This window comes from Nannospalax galili, unplaced genomic scaffold, assembly GCF_000622305.1.
Source record: "Nannospalax galili isolate Female #2095 unplaced genomic scaffold, S.galili_v1.0 scaffold443, whole genome shotgun sequence".
In the NCBI taxonomy this organism is placed as follows: Eukaryota; Metazoa; Chordata; class Mammalia; order Rodentia; family Spalacidae; genus Nannospalax; species Nannospalax galili.
Genome location: NW_008352479.1, coordinates 4932377 through 4952074, shown reverse-complemented (window position 1 = coordinate 4952074; position 19698 = coordinate 4932377). Strand labels below are relative to the sequence as shown.

At 46.1% G+C, this 19698-nt stretch overlaps 1 protein-coding gene across 1 annotated transcript in view; it reads left to right on the top strand.

Annotated features, from left to right (window-relative positions):
* Positions 1-18377, top strand: part of Cdcp1 (CUB domain containing protein 1) — a 31192-nt gene extending 12815 nt beyond the window's left edge. The window contains exons 4-9 of the mRNA XM_008849516.3: positions 1301-1669; positions 6962-7183; positions 8008-8388; positions 10468-10833; positions 12917-13001; positions 16184-18377. Of these exons, the coding sequence (XP_008847738.1) occupies positions 1301-1669; positions 6962-7183; positions 8008-8388; positions 10468-10833; positions 12917-13001; positions 16184-16610 (1850 nt within the window). The 3' untranslated portion in view covers positions 16611-18377. The remainder of the gene's footprint in view (positions 1-1300; positions 1670-6961; positions 7184-8007; positions 8389-10467; positions 10834-12916; positions 13002-16183) is intronic.
* Positions 18378-19698: the final 1321 nt, after the last annotated feature.

The window sequence follows — 19698 nt, the reverse complement described above, 5'->3', positions numbered from 1 at the left end:
AATCAATTTATTTTTATACTTAAGGTCATTTGAGGATCTGTTCCTCGGGGGTCACATGGGCTTGGGAGGAGCTAGTTCCATCTATGTGAAGATAAGTCAAATGTCCTCCTCGACCATGTCTGGCTTCACTTGGAAGCACAAATGAGATGTTTCCTCTGAGTTGACCCTCCTCTTTGTAGACCGGACACTGGTTCAAGTCCATCTTGTGGGGTCTCCATGTCCTCCCTGAACAAGAGGACAGGTGATTCACCACAGTTATAGGACATTTTGAGAGATGTTCCATAGTCCCCTGGAACTTAGTGGACCGTGGAGGGCAAGTCCCACTAGCCATATTAGTATAGGCCTCAAACTGCTTTAGAAACAAAGGTAATTGTCCTAATTTGCAGGGAAACACTAACCAAAACCAACTTGGGAAGGAAAGGGTTTATCATCTTACACTTAATAGTCTATCATTGAAAGAAGCCAAGACAGGAACTGAAGTCAGGAGCTTGAAGCAGAGCCCACAGAGCAGTGCTGTGGACTGGCTTGCTTCCTCCGACTTGCACAGCTACTGCCCCCCCACCCCCTACACACACCCACCTTTTTCATTTGTTTGAGGTAGAGCCTCACTATGTAGCCCTGGCTCTCTTTGAACTCACAGAGATCCTCCTGCCTCTCCTCCCTAGTGCTAGGATTAAAGGTGTGCACTATCACACCCAGCCCTTAGTTCCCTTTCTTAAACAGCCCAAGCCCATTATAAAGGGATGATACCACCCACAGTGGGCTGGGCCTTCCTGAATCAATTAGCAATCAATAAAATGCCCCACAAAATGCCCACAAGCCAGTCTGATGGAGGAAGTTCTTTAGTTGAAGCTGCTTCTTCCTGGGCCTGTTAAATTGACAGTTGAGATTAGCCATCACAGAACTAAATCTCAAAACTAATCACTTCCTTCTGATTTTGCTACATTTCGCCACGGCCTGTGCTCCTGGTGGTAGGTGTATGTGTTGCATCAGTACACTGCCCAGCTCCACATTCACATCCTTTGGAAGCTTGAACCCAGCCCTGGGTTCTATGTTAACCCCAAGGAAATGGACTCACTGAATAAATTGGCTTTTTCCCCACATGGGTCCATTATTAAACATTTGCTCATATACCACTGATGACTTTCCATTCCTAATCCCCACCCTGAGTGTAAATGCCACTTGCAGCCCCACTCCAGGATTGCATTTTTCACTGGCACACCTGCCCTTGCCCTTGGACTACCAGGACAGATACCATGTCAGTGCCTCCTTTCTTTCTGTTTTGGATCCGTCCCAACAGGCCTGTGCATTATCGAGTCTGTATTTGAGGGTGAAGGCTCAGCAACCCTGATGTCTGCCAATTACCCAGGAGGCTTCCCTGAGGATGAGCTTATGACCTGGCAGTTCATCATCCCTGCACACCTGCGGGCCAGTGTTTCCTTCCTCAACTTCAACGTCTCCAACTGCGAGAGGAAGGAGGAGCGGGTGGAATACTACATCCCAGGCTCCACCACCAACCCTGAGGTGTTCAAGCTGGAGGACAAGCAGCCTGGGAACATGGCTGGGAACTTCAACCTCTCACTGCAGGGCTGTGATCAGGATGCCCAGAGCCCGGGGATCCTGCGACTGCAGTTTCAGGTCCTGGTCCAACGTCCACAGAATGAAAGCAGTGAGTAAGCCACAGCCTCCTCTCCCTACATCTGCACCTTGTGTTGCCTGGGTGAGGTGACTGCCTGTTTCTTATACGCAGCAGCCAGGACATAGGGACTCTGGACCATGCTCTAGTACCCCAGGCAGTGGGGTACTAGATAATGAGGCAGGCTCACTGGCAGATGCTTGTTTTAGCTCAAGCAAGAAGCAAGCACACTCCTGCATTCAGTGCTAGACTGTTCTTAATGAGGACATTGAAAGGTTGCCTTGTAGACCTCATGTCTTGACCCTGCCGTAGGAACCAGAATGTCATCACCATCAATAGTCAGAGGACAGAAGAGGGCATCGATCTTCTGGAACTGGAGTTACAGAAGGTTGTTAGCCACCATGTGGGTGCTGGGAATCAAACCCGGGTCCTCTACAAGATCAGCCAGTGCTTTTAACTGCTCTGGCCCCTCTGGGTTTTTTTGTTTTTTTTTTATGTAAGCATTCATGACTATAAATTCCTCTGTGAACTGCTTTGGCTGTGTCCCAAAAGTTCTGCTTTCTTGTGCTTTCATCTCATTCTTGGAATGTTTTCATTTCCTCACTGATTTCTTCAATGAACCATTAGTCATTCAAAAGTGTATTGTTCAGTCTCCTTGTGTTTATATAGTTTCTTGATATTGGATTCTAGTTTTATTCCACTATGATCTGATAAGTCACGGGAAATTATTTTGATTCTTTTGTATTTATTATGACTTGTTTTGTGACTTAAAATATGAAGTATTTCCTTTTTTTTCCCAACAAGTCTCACTATGTAGCTCTGGCTGGCCTGGAGCTTGTTATGTAGACCAAACTGTTCTCAGACTTGTAGCAATCTTCCTGCTTCTGCCTCCCAAGTGCTGGGAATATGCTCATGTGCTGCCATGCCCAAGTGAAAATCAGTCTACCTGTAAATGCATGTGGTGCTAAGTATTGAACATGGCAAGTGCTCTACCACTGAGCTATGTCTCCAGGCCTAAAATGTAATCTGTTTTAGAGAAAGTTCTTTGGGCTGCTAAGACAAGTGTGTATTCAGTAACTGTTGGATATGGTATTCTGTAAATGATAAGTTCATTTGATCCTTGGTGCAGATTAACTCTGAGGTTTCTTTGTTATCTTTAGTCTGAATGACCTATCTGTTAATGACAGTGTGGTACTAAGGTCACCAACTACTATTGTATCAGGACCTATGTGACCTTGTTATGTTCTTTAGTGCTTGTTTTATAAAATCAGGAGCCCCAGTGTTTGGTGCATTCACATTTATAATTGTTGCATTTTCTTGATGGCTCATTCTCATCACTAATATTCAGTAGCCTATCTCATCTCACTTTTCCATGAAATCTACGTTAACAGATGTCAGAAGAGATGTGAGATCTTGCTTTTGGTTTTCATTTGCATATAGTATTAACAACTATCCTTTAACTCTTTGAGACAGGGTCTCCCTGTGGCCCCAGCTGGCCTGAAACTCACTGTGTAGACCAGGTTGGCCTCAATTTCACAGAGATCTGGCCCGCCTGTGTGCCTCCCAAGTGCTGGGACTAAAGGTGTGCGCCTCCACGCCTGGCTCTATCCTTCAATTCTTAATCTGTGTGTTTTACTAGTTGTGACTTATATGTCTTGGAGACAACAAATAGTTGGATGTTGTTTTTAATCTAGTCAGCTAGTCTGTGTGCCTTAATTAGAGAATTGTCACTATTTACATTTAAGGACACTACTGAGAGAGGTTTGCCAATTCCTCTAGTCTTATTGGTTGTTATCCTGTTGGATTGAATTGTTCGTTTTTGTCTTTCTCCCCCATTAGTATTAGGGGGTTGATGGTTTACTGAGTTGGAAATAATGGATTCCTTCCTAGTTTGCCTTTGTTCATCCATTCCTGTCATGGGATGTATTTCTTCCTGTGTGCTCATGATTGAAGACTGTCTTCCTTCCTCCTCTGTGTTTAGGGTTTCTTTAAGTATCTTCTAATGCTGACTTAGTGGTCATGAATTACTTTAGTTTGTGTTTGTCTTGAAATGTCTATTTTCCACCAGTTCAGAAGACAACTTTTTTCTGGATATCATAATGTTTGTTGGGCTTGACATGTGTCAACCCATGCTTTCCTCTCCTTGAGGGTTTTGTTGCAAGGTCCATGTTGTTCTGATGTGTTTGCCTTTGCAGGTCAGTTGGCATTTTTTTCTCTTGTAGCTTCTAATATTGGTTTTGGGGGTTTTGTTGTTGTTTGTACTTTTGACATCTTGACTATAATATGTCTTGAAGAGCTCTTCTCTGGTCGTGTCTATTTGGGGCTCTAAATGGCTCTTGTTTTTAATGTCCATTTCCTTCCCTAGACATGAGGAAAATTTTGCTATAATTACATTGAATAGATTCTCTGTGCCTTAGGTTGTTTGGGGTTTTTTATGTTTATTTATTTATTTTGTTTGTATGTACTTGTGGGTTCACGCATGCCACAGCACATATGTGGAGGTCAGGGAACAACTTGCAGAAGTTGGTCTCTCCTTCCATCATGTGGGTTTGGGGGATCAAACTCAGGTTATTAAGCTTGGTGGCAAGCACCTTTACCCGTTGACCATCTCCCCTGCCCGCCTTTAGTTTGTATCTCAGCTCATTCTTCTACCCCATAGATTCTTAGGTTTTGTCTCTTGATCATATCCCAAAGATCTTGAAAGTTATGATCATGTTAATTTTTTTTTTCTTAACTGGTGTCTAAATGTATTTCCTTGACCCTTTATTTTTTCCTATTCCTGATAGTCTTTTATCAGTTTGGTCTAGTCTATTAGTGATGCTTTGGGGTTTGGGTTTTTGTTGTTGTTGTTGTTTGTTTTTGACTCATTGAAATTTTTCATTTTGTTTTATTTTATTTTTAATTATGTGTATGTGGAAGAGGTGGTATATGCACAGGAGTACAGGTACACATGAAAGCCAAAGTCATTGGATACCCTAGAGTTGGAACTACAGGTAGTTATGAGCTGCCCAATGTGGATACTAGAAACCAAGCTCATGTTCTTTGCAAGAGCAGCAAGTATTCTTAACCACTGAACCATCTCTCCAGCCTCCAACAGTATGCTGTGAGGTTAGGAATTGAGAGCAAAATTAGAAATAATAACTGAAAGAAATTAAGGAAGAAAACAGGGAAGTGGAAAAGGAAAAAAAATTCTAGACTAAATAAAAAGAGACATAAGCAAAAGACAAAAGAAGAATGTTGGGAAGGGGGAGAAGAGAAAATGAGGCCTCAAGAGCAGCCCCTTTACACCAGAGCCCTTGTCAGGCTCTGCAGAGATTTCCTCAGAATGGAGAAGTGAAGAAACACCTGATGCTCTCAAATGTATTGAGATTTATGCAAGTGGAGTGAAGCTGGGAGGTAAAATTATAAAAAAGTACACAGAACCTGAGGAAGTGATAGAAATCGACAATAAAGCCGGACATGGTGGTGCATGCCTTTAATCCCAACACTCAGGAGGAAGAGGCAGGTGGGTCTCTTGTGAGTTTCAAGCCAGCCTTTCAAGTGACTTGAAATGCTACAAGAAAGGAATCGCAATGGCAGTATGCAGAGTAGACCCACTGTGTAACACTGTGTTTCAGTGTTGTTGACATGGTCACCATAGCACAAATATGGAGTAATGATGCCACTGAAGATACAGGGCAAGTATCTTGCGCATACTCTGAAGTATTCTATGGCTTGCCATTTGCTTAGTACCATATCGAGGCTTTTAGATCGCCATCGTTCTGCATTATATTCCAAAATTCGTGACTGTCCCACAGTTAGTAGCCTGTCCCAGAGTCCGGTGGTGTCTAGTTCTCCGTGTCCCATGTGATATTGGGGCTGCAGGGCTGTCCTGTTCTCATTCTTAGACTGATTGCTAACACACCACAGTGGGCTGTTCCAGGTTCTTACCAACATGTGGAATCCTGTTTCCCTATAGCCTACCCAGCACTTCCCCTGTCTGAGTAGGGAAAGCACCATGTTTTAATTTGTGTTTCTCTAATTACAAGTGACACTAAATATATTAGATACAAAATATAACCACATATTTAGAATATTTGGACATTGAAGTCTCCTTTTCTGTGATCAACTCAATCATTTCCCTAAGGTGTCCCTTAGTGTTTGTGGACCCTGTTGTCAGATATTTTCATCTTTCCAGGTTTTTACTCTTACACTTCACACTTATGCAACTTTTATAACAGTATCTCTTAGCTTTCACTAGAGTGAGCGCCATTGTTTTTCTCTTTTTTTTTTTTTTTTTTTGGTCTTTTTGAGGCAGGGTCTCCCTGTAGCTCCAGCTGGCCTGGAACTCACTATGTAGACCAGGCTGGCCTCAAACTCACAGAGATCTGCCTGCCGAGTACTGGATTAAAGACGTGCACCACCACACCCAGCCATTGTTTTTCTTTTTTACTTTCTTCTGAAGTTATTATGTTGCTTTAATTAAAAACAAAAAAGAACTTTTTCCAGGCATGGGGAGATGGCTCAGTGGGTAAAGTGCTTGTGAGTAAGCATGAGGACCTGAGTTCAAAATCCCAGCACCTATGTACCCATATCTGTAACCCCAGCACTCAGGAGGCAGAGACAAGCAGAGGCTTGCTGGCCAAAAGCCTTGATTTCCAGGTGCAGTGAAAGACCCTGTCTCAAAAAAAAAAAAAAAAAAAAAAAGGTTGAGGGACTATAGAGATGGCTCTGTGGTTAAGAGCACTGGCTGCTCTTGCAGTGGATCTGAATTTGGTTCCCAGCACCCATATGACAGCTAATAGCCATCTGTAACTCCAGTTCCAGGGTATCCAGTGCCCCCTTCTGACCTCTGTAGGCATTACATGTACATGGTGCATTGACATACACACAGGCAAAACACTCATACACATAAAATAAATTTTTTTTTAAAAAAATAAAATTGCCAGGTATGGTGGCCCGTGCCTTTAACCCCTACACTTGAGAGGCAGAGGCAGATGGAGCTCTGTGAGACTGAGGCCAACCTGGTTTTCATAATGAGGTCTAGGCCAGCTGTGGCTACAGGGAGACCCTATTTCAAAAAGACCAAAATAATAAAATAATAATAATAATAATAACAGTAATGTGGAGAAGCCATTGAGGAAGACACCCAACATCAGCCTCTGACCTCCACACTCACCTGCATAGGAAAGTTCACAGACTCACACACCACACATACCAAACACACACACACACACACACACACACACACACACACACATCCCTCTGTCATTCTCTTCACTTTGTTTATCTCAGTTGGTTGCTGCCCATCCACACTTCACACCTCATCTCTGCTTGTGGTTTCAGATAAAACCTACATGATCGACCTAAGTCAAGAGCGAACCATGTCACTCACCATAGAGCCAAGACAGACCAAACAGGGCCGCAGATTTGTTCCCGGGTGCTTTGTGTGTCTAGAGTCTCGGATCTGCAGTACCAATGTTACTCTCACAGCTGGCTCCAAACACAAGATCTCCTTCTTGTGTGACGACCTGACGCGCCTGTGGGTGAATGCGGAGAAAACCCTAAGTATGCCCTTATCCACAAGCCCTGGCCATGCCCCTTTCCCAGAAGCCCAGGATAGCACCTTAGCCAGTCTGGGGTTTCAGGCTGCATAGGCTCTCCCCTCCTCACCACCCCATCCCCATGCCTCCACTTCCCACTCCCTGCCTCCTTGTCTTCTCTGCATAAGATGAAGAGCCTTGAAGCCAAGAACTTAGCCTGGGGAATGCAGATGTAACTCAGTTGGTAGAATGCTTACCTAATACGCATTAGGCCCTGGCCTAATTCCTAGCACCTCAAAAACCAAGCATTCCATGGCTGTGCAGTTTCAAGGCCAACCTCAGATAAATGAGATCCTGTCTTATGCATTGTCACTTCCTCCTGGGGTCACCAAGGTCTCTGACATGTAGCTTAGGGCCCAGTATGCAGGAGCTGAGGCCACAGGAGCTGAGGCAGCATGAAGCCACGCCATTAGGTAGTGATAGGGCACAACGCAAGGTGTCCACAACACTACTTAGCTCTAACCATGACACAGAATTGTTGGCATGTTGGGATGGAGACCTGTGTCCTGCCCACATGACACTTAGCATCCCAGACACAGGAAGATACAAACAAGAAGAGGGTGTTTCTGTCTTAAGTACTTACAGGAGCTTGGCTGTCGGGTTAGTAGACAATAAAGGGGGAGGGGTGCTAGTAAAGGAGTCAGAGTAGCTAGCGGAGGGCAGAGTGGAAGGGAAAGACCAAAGGAGAAGCAGGGCATCCCAGACTTCCAGCCTCAGGCCGGCCTGCATGCCAGAAAGGATGTGGTCTGGTCTCCCCTACACTCGAGTACCACCAGCTCTCTTTTCCAGGCTGCCTGGACTACGGCTACTGCTCTAGGAAGCCCTACCTCCTGCAGGTGCCCGCTGACATCCTCCAGCTGCCCATCCAGTTGCATGACTTCTCCTGGAAGCTGCTTGTACCCAAGGACAGGCTCAGCCTAAGGTTGGTGCCAGCTCAGAAGCTGCAGCAGCACACACACGAGAGGGCCTGCAACACCAGCCTCGGCTACCGTGTGCTTAGTACCTCGCCCAGCCAGGACCTGTACTTTGGCTCCTTCTGCCCCGGAGGCTCCATCGAGCAGATCCAGGTCAAGCAGAACGCCACAGTGACACTGCGCACCTTTGCCCCCAATTTCCAACAAGAGGTCTCCAGGCAGGTCCTGACTGTGTTCTTCATACCGTATTTCAAAGGTAAGGGGACCCTCATTCACTAGACCCACTTAGTCTTTTTTGTTTAGCCTTCATTGCATCTTTTAAAGCTGGATTAGTTACTTGTTGCAGAGACCAAATACCTGGCAAGAAGTAATTTAAGGAAGAAAGTGTTTATTTTGGCTCGGAGTTTGGGAGTACAGTTCATCACGGTGGGGAAGCCATGGCAGCAGGGGCAGAGGCAGTTGGTTATGTTGTGTCTTCACTTAGGAAACTTACAGTGGACCAGAAGTGAGGCTGGGCTATAAAACTCCAGTGACCTACTTCTTCCAGCAAGTCGCTACCTCCTAAAGGTTCTAGAACCTTCCTAAACATCATCACAAGCTGGGGACCAAGTTTTCAGGACAGAGCCCTTTAACAAAGTTGCCAGTTTGTCCCAGCACTTGGGAGGCAGAGGCAGGAGGATCTCTGTGAGTTCAAGGCCAGCCTGGTCTATATAGTGAGTTCCAGGACAGCTGGGGCTACAGGGAGACCCTGTTTCAAAAGACCAAAAAAAAAAGTTGCCAGTTTGGAGAGAAAGAAGGATTGACTAGGTCCTTACACAAGAAATTTATGAAGTCCTAATCCTGACATTCCTAACAACCTGCCATGGAAAATTCCAGAGCTTAGAAATGAGAAAAGCGTTTCTGACAGTGGGTAGCAAAGGTTGGCAGCAGAACAAAGAATCCAGTTCTACTCTTTTCTGGAAACAGACAGGGTCTATGTGAGAAATAACCAAATATTCCCCAGCCCTGGGTTGTTAAAGTGGTAACAAAAAACTTCTTTAATGGAAAAGGTCTTAATGATTATGCTTTAACCATTCAGACTGCACCATGGAGAGCACAGGAGGATTCATTGGGAGACAAGTGGCTGTCTTTAGTGTAAGGGTCCTGTTCTCTGGCAGTGCAGAGGCAAGATTAAGGTCTACGGTGTTCTGAGCAGTAAATGAGGTCTAAATGGCTCACCAGTGCGACCTCTATGCTGTTGATTCTAAAAGTCACAGTCACCATTACACATTCCTCAAAAAATAGTTATGTTAAATTAGAAGCCGTTTTTATATTGACTGAGACTTTTATTTCAGGTTGACTTTGTTCTCAGAGGCATAATGAGGAGCCTTTGAAAACCAGGCTCGTTCTTGACATTGCAGAGTATGGAGTCTCACCTGGAGGCACAGAGCAGACCTCTGGGCATGCTGGAAGCCCTTTAAACTTTGCAATTTTAGGATTATTCTCCACACCTAAAGCTTTTTTGTTCTCTGAGGCAGATATGTATATGTGCTAGTCCCCCGCAGAGGAGGGCAAGAGGTGAGCATTTGTTATACTGGGAACATTTCTGAAAGGAAACTGAGAAAACTACTCATTTGGCAAATTGCTGTGATGTTTTGTTTGTCTGAAAAGACCCAGGCACCTAGTCTGACCAGGATTGATCCCTCACTGATAATAACCACATGTAAACTTAATCAACATTAAATAAATGAAAGATATGGTTAGTAGGTGTGTTAGCTTCCCGCTATGAGATAATGAACTTCAAGGCAGAAAAGGTTTATCTTGATTCACAGCTTCAGACTGAAGGCCATCCTTGGTAGGTCCAGTTGGTTTTGGACCTGTGTTGAGTAGTTCATCATAGGAGGAGTATATGGTGGGAGGGGGCTGCTCACCTCATGGCCACCAGGAAGCAAAAAGGGAGTGAAGAGAGACAGGCTCCCAACAGCCCCTTCACGAGTGTGCCCCCAGTGACTTAACCTCCTTGTACCAAGCTCCCCTTCTAAAAGTTCTTCCACCAATAATATGACTCCTTGTACTAGGCCTTACCTCTTAGGAGTTCCACCACTTCCCAGTAGTGCTGTGGTCTGGTGACTGAGCCTTTGGAGCTATTTAAGATCCAGATTATAGTACCCCATCACAGTGGGCACACAGGAAGTGCCCAGCTAGTGGCTACTCTGCTGGACAGTGACAGCATTGTGGCAGAACATTCTGTTGGAGGGTGCTAGGACAGATGGTTTAGAATCCCCTCCACTTCTCCCTTTTCTATCCATTTTGATGAGTGAAGCATCTATCTGGGTTCTTTTCCCTTCCCTTGCAGAGGAAGGCATTTTCACAGTGACCCCAGACACAAAAAACAAGATCTACCTGAGGACCCCTAACTGGGACCGGGGCCTGCCTGCCCTTTCCTCTGTGTCCTGGAACATCAGCGTGCCCAGTGACCAGGTGGCCTGCCTGACCTTCTTCAAGGAGCGCACTGGTGTGGTCTGCCAGTCAGGACGGGCATTCATGATCATCCAGGAACAGCGGACCCGAATGGAGGAGATCTTTAGCCTGGAGGAGGAAGTGCTCCCTAAGCCAAGTTTCCATCGCCACAGCTTCTGGGTCAACATCTCCAACTGCAGTCCTGTGAGCGGCAAGCAACTGGACCTGCTCTTCTGGGTGACTCTTACCCCAAGGACTGTAGGTAAGGACCTTATTTCTATTTCTGTTTCACTCACTGAAAATTCACAAGGAACAAGCTTTGGAGGCAAGTCAGAAAACAGATTGAGTGATAGCTGTCCTTGTATCAGTCAGCTGTTGCATCCATGCTACTGCATAACAAAACACTCCAGAAGTTAATGGCTTAACGTACCATTTATCATTGTTCATACATTGGCTGGGGAAGTCTGCTTTGAGCTGGGCTTATCAGACTCATTCATCTGTGGGCATCTACAGGTTAGCTAAAGTACTCTCCACCATATAGCTGGCCCTGGTGTACAGGACACCAGAGGAAGCATGCAAGGTCCCTTGATGCCTTTTCCACATTCATTTGGCCCACCTGGATTTTTTTTTTTTAATTTTATGTGTATATTGCCTGCATGTAGGTAAGCGCACCCATGTCGTCCAATGCCTGCGGAGAACAGAAGAGACTGTCGGATCCCCTGGAACTGGAGTTATGGACAGTTGTTAGCTGCCATGTGGGTGCTGGGATTCAAACCCTGGTCTTCTGCAAGAATAGTCAGTGTTATTAACCGCTGAGCCATCTCTCCAGCCCCCCACCTGGGTTTTTGTTGGCTTTTTTTTTTTTTTAATCTATCTACTACTGTTCTTTACTCTTTTTTTTTTTTTCAATGTGTTTGAGTGTTATGCTTGCATATGTGTAAGTGCACCCATGTCACACAGTGCCCACGGAGGACAGAAGAGGTCAAGAGATCCCATAGAACTGAAGTTTCAGACGGTTGTTAGCCACCATGTGGGTGCTGGGATTCAAACCACGGTCTTCTGCGAAAGCAGCCAGTGCTCTTAATTTCTGAGCCATCTCTCCAGGACCTGCCCCCTTCACTCTTAAACTCTCTGACATAGGGCATGTCTTTTTATTCCTATGACAAAGTATCACTGGGATTCAGTGATGGGGACTAAAATGTGGGGACCTGGAAAGTGTGATAGGATAAGTGGTGCCTCTGTTTTTATTTTGTCCACTGAAGCGGTGAAGTCCCAAAAGGCCCTTAGTCAGTGCAGGCCTCAAGAAGCCTGAGGACATCCCCTGTTCCTCAGAGTTTGAGGTGTTGGAACTATGGAGGCCGTTTCTTCTCGAGCTTCCCTGACTGGTGCTCAGGGAGACTGAATGTTCACCTAGAACCCACATCTAGTTAGCAGTGTGGAGCTCAGAAGGGCTGAAATATAGCTTCAGCACCTCAAGAAAGGGAGGGAGTGAAGGATGGGGAAAAGAGAGAGAGAGAGAGAGAGAGAGAGAGAGAGAGAGAGAAGAGAGAGAGAACCACAGGCACTAGAGTTACCGTTTGGGCTGTCTTCCTGTCTTACTTTCCTTCTCTGTCATTTATTTCTATTTGTTTCCTCTGAACCTCTCCTTTTGTTTCTTGGTGAGCAGGCAAGGATTCCTAAAGCAGTTTCCTCTCAGATCTGTGCTCTTTCTTTTGTGCAGCTGTGAGAAAGGACAACTCATGCAACAACCCTGTCCTTCATTCCTTCACTTCTGATGTTTGTCCGTTTTCTCCTCCGCTCTCTGCTCTTCCTTCTCTAAGACAGTCTGTGACCAGAAGACACACCCGGTGGAGGACAAGAATAGCCATTAGGTGGATCTGGCAGGTCTTCCACATGTTTCATGTATCCAAGTGCTACATGAAAACTACACCACATTTATTGGCTTAGACAGTAACTTTTGTTTGCTCACAACTGAGGGTCAAAAATTTGAACAGCACAGTGGTTCGTGCATATGCATCAGACAACACAGATGGCACGGTTCAACTGGAGACAAGCACCTGGGGCCTTGGTTCTCTCTCATATCTAGATTGAGTTTTATCTTCATGGAGTTTCCATGTGACCTACTTGGGTGGCCTCTGCATAGTCAGACTTCTTACACAGTGTCAGGTTTCCTCAAATAGAGAAAGCATCAGCTTATATATATAAAGGTCAGACTCAGAAGTGGCCCAGTCACCTTCCATAGTCCAGCTTGATTCAGGAGGGAAGGGAGCTGAGGGGAGCCATCTTGGGTTCATCCTTGTGCTAACTCTCCTGTCCCTCCTCTGTCTCTCTGTCTCTGCTCACAGATCTGGCTGTCATCATCGGTGCAGTGGGAGGTGGAGCTCTGCTTCTGTTTGCCCTGGGACTCATCATCTGCTTTGTGAAAAAGAGGTAGGTAGAAACTCTATAGCTGTCTTTGGCTGATTTGATACCTCCTTGGATCACACAGACTTTGATTGATGGTTGGATGGATGGATGGATGGATGGATGGATGGATGGATGGATGGATAGCTTGATATAGGGTCTTATATATCCCAGGCTGCTTTGAATTTCTGATCCTCTTTCTTCTACTTCCTGGGTGCTATGATTACAGGTGTGGACTACCACACCCAGTATATTTATATGTCAATAGGTGTTGGTGTTTTTTGGCTTCCCAGTTTCCGCCCAAAGATTGATGTTATTAATCTTACCAAGCCTGACTTATAGTTTCAGAGGGAAAAAAAATCCTATACCTGGGGGCATAAACAAACACACACACACACACACACACACACACACACACACACACACGCACACACGCGCGCGCGCGCGCACACACACACACACACACACACACACACACACATTGTGACATCCCGGCCCTTGTTATTTGCTTATTAGGCTGATGGTATCAGAAGTGATCTTGGCATGAACCACTCCCTCTGCCACTTTGAGAAAAAACAGACTGTTGCCCTGGCTTGTTATATAGCTTCCTAAACAAACTGTCTGCTGTGTGCTTATCTATGGGACTGCAGGCCAGAGCCAAAAGGCAGTCCTGGGCCTAAGGGGAAGCATACCAGGTTAACCACTTATCCCCTCCCTCACAGGACAGCAGCTTCTGTAGTCTCAAAGGAAATGTCTTTTTAGGTGGAGTCCACTGTGACCTCGGACTTCATCAGTTCTGCTCCTATTTCTTGTGAAAGAGACGAGATCTGTGTTTACTTTAGCATGATTTGAACTTTTTTTTTTTTTTTTTTTTTTTGGTCTTTTGGAGACGGGGCCTCCCTGTACCCCCAGCTGTCCTGGAACTCACTATGTAGGCCAGGCTGGCCTTGAACTCACAAAGATTCGCCTGCCTCTGCCTCCCAAGTGCTGGGGTTAAAGGCGTGTGCCGCCATGCCCAGCACATGATTTGAACTTTACAGAAAGCAAACAAACAACTTTTTGTGAGTGGAGGTGTGCAGGGATGCAGCTCTAGTGCACATGTGTACAGTGTGTGGAGGCCAGAGGACATCTTCAGGAGTCATCCACCTTGTTTTAAATTTTTAATTACATTTTATTTTTTATATGTGTGTACACGTGCACACCTTCACCACTGAACAGTCTTCCCAGCCCTATCCAGCTTGTCGTTTGAGACAGGGTCTCTTGTTGGCCTGGAACTCAGCAAGTAGGGTAGCCCGGTTGGTCAGCGAGTCCCCAGGATCTGCCTCTCTCCTCCTCCCCAGCACTGGGATTTCAGGCATGCTGTACCACACCTGGCTTTTTCAGGGGCCCCTCATTCTTGTGCAGCAGGCACTTACTGACTCACTTCAAAAATAAAACTTTTTTTTAATGTTCTATTTATTATTTTTATTTTATGTGTATGTGTGTATTGCCTGCATGTAGGTAAGGGCACCCATGTTGTGCAATGCCCGAGGAGGACAGAAGAGCTTGTCTCCTCATAACTCCCTGGAACTGGAGTTACGGACAGTTGTTAGCTGCCATGTGGGTGCTGGGATGTGAACCCAGGTCTTCTGCAAGAACAGTGACCACCGAGCCATCTCTCCAGCCCAAAACTTTTTTTTTTTTTTTTTTAAGTTCACCATAGCCTTGGGCAAATTCCTTTCATATAATAGAACTGTCCAAAAATATCAGACTGCTGAGGAAGGCCTGACTCTCCACAGCAGGTCCAGGAAGCCTTTGCTTTCTGAAATGTAGCTATATATATCACATGGGGAAAAGACCTCTTTGAATGTGAAAACAATGTGTTGTTCCTCTCAGGAGACTTTCTTGTCTGGGGCGCACAGCATGTCCCATTTAGTTGAGATACATGGTATTAATTAATTATTAACACTAAGCTCCAGGTGCCTCACTGGGGTGGAGGTGGGGGTTGCTTGAGAGGAGGGATCCAGCTATGCCTCCCTCTCCAAACTGCTCCAGTATTGACCTGAGACTCGCCAGCAGACTTGCCAGCATGGATGTTGCTGTGGTATTTGACTATGTGAGGCCTTTCTCTAACATGTTTGTATGAAGCCCCTGGGCCCAAGTTGTTATCAGAGGGTTGACAAGTTCTGTGTAAGGACAAGGGGAAACAGTGCTGTAGAACTTACTCCTTTTGTAGGTATTTGTTGAGGGTCTCCTGAGCACTAGGACCTTGTAAGGTGCTAGAGATAAACCAGGGGCAAAATGGTCTTTTCCCCTATCCATTGGGCAGAGGGACAAGTCAGGCACTGTGGGGGATATGAAAGAAGGGAGTGTGTTTAAGGCCTCACATAGGAGGCTGGGGTCAGCATCAGATGGATTGTTTTCCTCACAAAAGCACAGTCCAGGAGCTGCCAGCCTCTGCATTCTGCTCCCATTATGCTAATTGTGCTGACATCCTCCCTTTGAGTCAGCTATTATCCATGCTCCTGATGCCTGGCTCACTGAGATGAGGGCAAAGCCTTGTGTTCCAAGGTGGGACATGCTAACTCCTGACCCCAGCCAAGTGCCAGAGAACAGAACACACCCAAAGATAATGGTGTTACTACTGAACACTGTAGCCTGGATATTGTCTGCACTTTAGCTCTTTCCCATGCTGAAGAGACAGGGTCAGGGCCATCCAGCTAATGACGAGCTGTTCCATCCCCAGCTCAAGCAGAGAATCCTGAGTCTAGGCAATTACTGTTTGAAGTCAAGCCAATAAAGCTTTGACCTATGCAAGAGAGGAAGAAGCATTAGTACAGAGAAGTACTGACCATTCTAGAAGGCTGGCCTGGGCATGCTGAGCTGACATGGTTTAGAAGGACTAGGGTATCCCCATTTCTGGTAAGAAAGAGGGAGAGGGAGTGCCATGTGTTTCTACCATTGGCTCCTGCAATTTATCAAAGGAAGATTTGTTAAAATGAATCTAAACCTCATCTTCCATCTTGATTCCTCAGTTTCCACCTTATAAACCAGAGACAAAGGCAGTTTGCTTCTGAGTGTTCCCTGGCACAGTATCAGTTTCAAATACTAAGTGGCTTCAGGGACTCAGGCAAGACGTGGTTAGATTACAAAGGAATCCCAAGCCACGTGTAACTCATCTAATACTGCTGCTGGTTTTCACTTTTGCCATGTTCCCTTTCTATGAACAGGAAAAAGAAGGTCAATAAGGGCCCTGCTGTGGGCATCTACAATGGTAATATCAACACCCAGATCCCCCAGCCACAAAAGTTCCAGAAAGGACGAAAGGACAATGATTCCCATGTGTACGCAGTCATCGATGACACCATGGTGTACGGGCACCTGCTAGAAGACTCTGGCCAATCCTTCCTCCAGCCAGAGGTGGACACGTACCGGCCCTTCCAGGGCGCCATGGGGGACTGCCCCCCCTCCCCACCCCCTATATTCTTCAGGACCCCAACTGCAAAGTTTGCTGCAGATGAGCCAGCCCCTAGCAGCCCTCCTGAATCTGAGAACGAACCCTACACCTTCTCACACCCCAACAAGGGGGAGGTAGGCAACAGGGAGACAGACATCCCCTTGCTCAACACCCAGGGGCCAGTGGAGCCGGAAGAATAACCTGGACCCATTCCAAAGACTTCACTGAGGTGCATGACACAGGGCACTGAGACATGCAAAAGTGTCCCAACAGAAGAGAAATCATCTAGAGGGAAGAGTGGGTTTTGCTAGATGCCACCAGATCCCGGTTTCCCAGTGGACTTGTCCCATTGATGGTTCTCATCTGAATGCCATCCTCGCAGCTCACATCCTCCTAAACTCAGGTTGTGCTGGGGACCAGCCATGGCGACATCAGAGAGATATGGGTCACTGAGACAGGTTTACCAGGAACCCTGGATTTCAAGTGATAGAGACAGCCGATTCCTAGGAGCGCCACCCAAGGTCTCTGCTCTCACTAGAGTCCCCAGGGTGAAACTGACAATGTGCCTTTTTACTATTATTATTTATTTGGTGGTCCTATGTATTTAAGAGGCTGAATGTGGAGCTAGGGGTGTCGTTCAGTTTGTGCCTGCCTAATATGCACAAAGCCCTGAGTCCATCTGTTAAAGCCAGGCATGATGGTGCATGCCTATAATCCTAGCACTAGGGAGGCAGAGGCAGGTAGATCAGAAGTTCTAAGTCATCCTCGAGTATATAGTGACTTGGAGGTCAGCCTGGGCTACATGAGACCTTCCCTTCTTTACCTGGCATAGTAATGACTTGTGCTAACTGGTTTGGAGGGCTGTTTTGTTTTATGCCAGTCACTAGATAAACATGCACCTGTCCCCTGCAAGGTGACAGATTGGCCATCTGCCCAGCCAGCAAAGGATGTGTATGTGTGTGTAGGACTGACACATACCCACGTTGGTAAGAGACTTCCCAGTTCCCCCGGCTGCCTATGGCTGTCCCCTGCAGAATGCAGAATTAATCATGAGTCCCCTTGTCCTCTAGTCCTAGAAATAAGAGAAATTTCCTTGAGCTGCTGTGTGTGTTGTGTGGCTCAAATATATACCAGACAGTGGCCGTCTGTGTCAGTTTCCTGGTGTTACTGCACCACAGCCTTTGGTGGCTTAAAAGAAACATGACTTAACAGTTCTGGAGATCAGAATTCCCAAAATAGGGTTGACTGAGCTAAAATCAGGGTGTCAGAGAACTGTGCTCTCCAACACTCTCTGGAGAGTTTCCTGGCCTTGCCTATCTTTAGAGGCATCTATGGCCAAGCAAGGCTGTCTCATAGGACATTAGTCACCCTGGAAAAGTCCCTTGACTGTGTGTCAGGTGCCACCTCTACTGGTTTAGTGGCATTGACATAGGAAGGGTGGGCATGGGGAAGCAATCAAATTTATGTGTTGGTTCTCACTGTGTGCCAGCCCAGTGTCCTTCCACCGTGGTTTTGCTGATGCCCAGGCAGCCCTCACATCCATCAGCTGGGCCTGTGAGCTAGGCCAGCTCAGGCAGAGCTAATCCTGAGTGCTGTTTTCACTGCATAGAAGGGAAAGTCTTCCATAGAAACAAGCCAAGGTCCATCGGCTGTGACCTCAGTACAGCTTAAAGGACCAATCTGTGGATCTTCAATGCTTACCTGGAAATAATTTATTTAATGTTAGAGACATTTTAAATAGCATATTCATGTCCTATACTTTTTTTAAATAAACAGATATACAAAATTAATGCATATCAGGTTGTTTAAATGCTCCAACTGCTTGTGCCAATTCCACAAAGGCCCCAGTTCCCCCCGTCTGTTTCTTGTGACAGGCTCCACGTGGGCTGAGCAACTGTCCTCGCCATAGTCCACTAAGAGTTTTTGCACAGGATGGCAGGCTTGGTCTGCAGTCTGTTCCCTCTTTATTTGATGCCATGCACTATAGGAAGCAGATGTTTTGATTTTGAAATAAAAATGAGTCCTAGCTAGCTGTGGTGGTGCACATCTGTAATCCCAGCTCTAGGAGGCTGGGGAAGGAGGGTTGTGAGTTCCAGGCCAACCTGAACTTATGTTCTCACTCCTACACATTTTCAAGTCTCACTGTGTTGGAAATAGTGGGCCAGAGACACAGCTCCACCTGTGGCAGCCTGAGGCGTTCTCAGAGATCTCCACTCAGGTGAAGCTGAGATTCTTGACATTGCTGCAGAAAATAATTTCAGGACACACCAGGAGGAAGCAAAGTTAGAGGGTTTGTTGTTATTTTTGTGTGCGTGTGCATATGTCAGGTGTGTATGCACATGGAGGCCAATGTCTTCCCTACGTTCCACCTTTTTATTTATTTATTTATTTTATGTGTATGAGTGTTTTGCCTCCATGTTTGTAAGTGTACCTGGGTCATACCATGCCCACTGAGGCTAGAAAAGGGCATCCCATCCCCTGGAACTGGAGTTGTCAATGGGTGCTGGGAACTGAACCTAGGTCCTCTGCAAGAACTGCCCATGCTCTTAGCCACTGAGCCATCTCTCCAGCTCCACCTTATTACTTTTTAAGACAGGGTCTCCCACTGAACATGAACTCACCAATTTGGCTAGACTAGCTGGCAGCTAGCCCCAGGGATCCTCCTGTCTCTGCCTCCCCAGTGTTGGGATCATTGTGGGATTATATACCCATGCCACCACCCAGGTTTTACATGGGTTCCGGGGATCCAAATTCAGATTCTCATGATTGTATAGCAAGCGCTTTACCAACTGAGTCATCTGCCAGCCCCCAGAAATGGAGTTTACTAAGATATTTTAAACTGGGCATAGCCACACATGCCTATAATCCCACACTGGGGAGGTGGAGACAGGCAGATCCCGGGGGCTCACTGACCAGCCAGCCTACCTGGTAAATTCCAGGCCAGTGAGGGACCTTAAAGGTCTTCAGATCCTTAAAGGATCTGAGGAATGACACATGAGGTTGTCCTCTGGCCTACTGCACACACACACACACACACACACACACACACACAAACTATTGGGTGATGAGAGATAAGGCCTTTCTTGGTAGTGGGTTAGTCCTTTCAGAGATCAGGTCTGAACTTATGGAGATGACTTCATTGTCAGGAAAGCAGGTTGTTATAAAATAAACCTGTCCTTCATGTTTTCTCTTCTGTGATGGCTAATCCTAGTCGATATGACTGGATTTGAATCACCTAGGAGATAGCAAGGTATAACTGGGTGTATCAGAGAGAATTAACTGATGGGG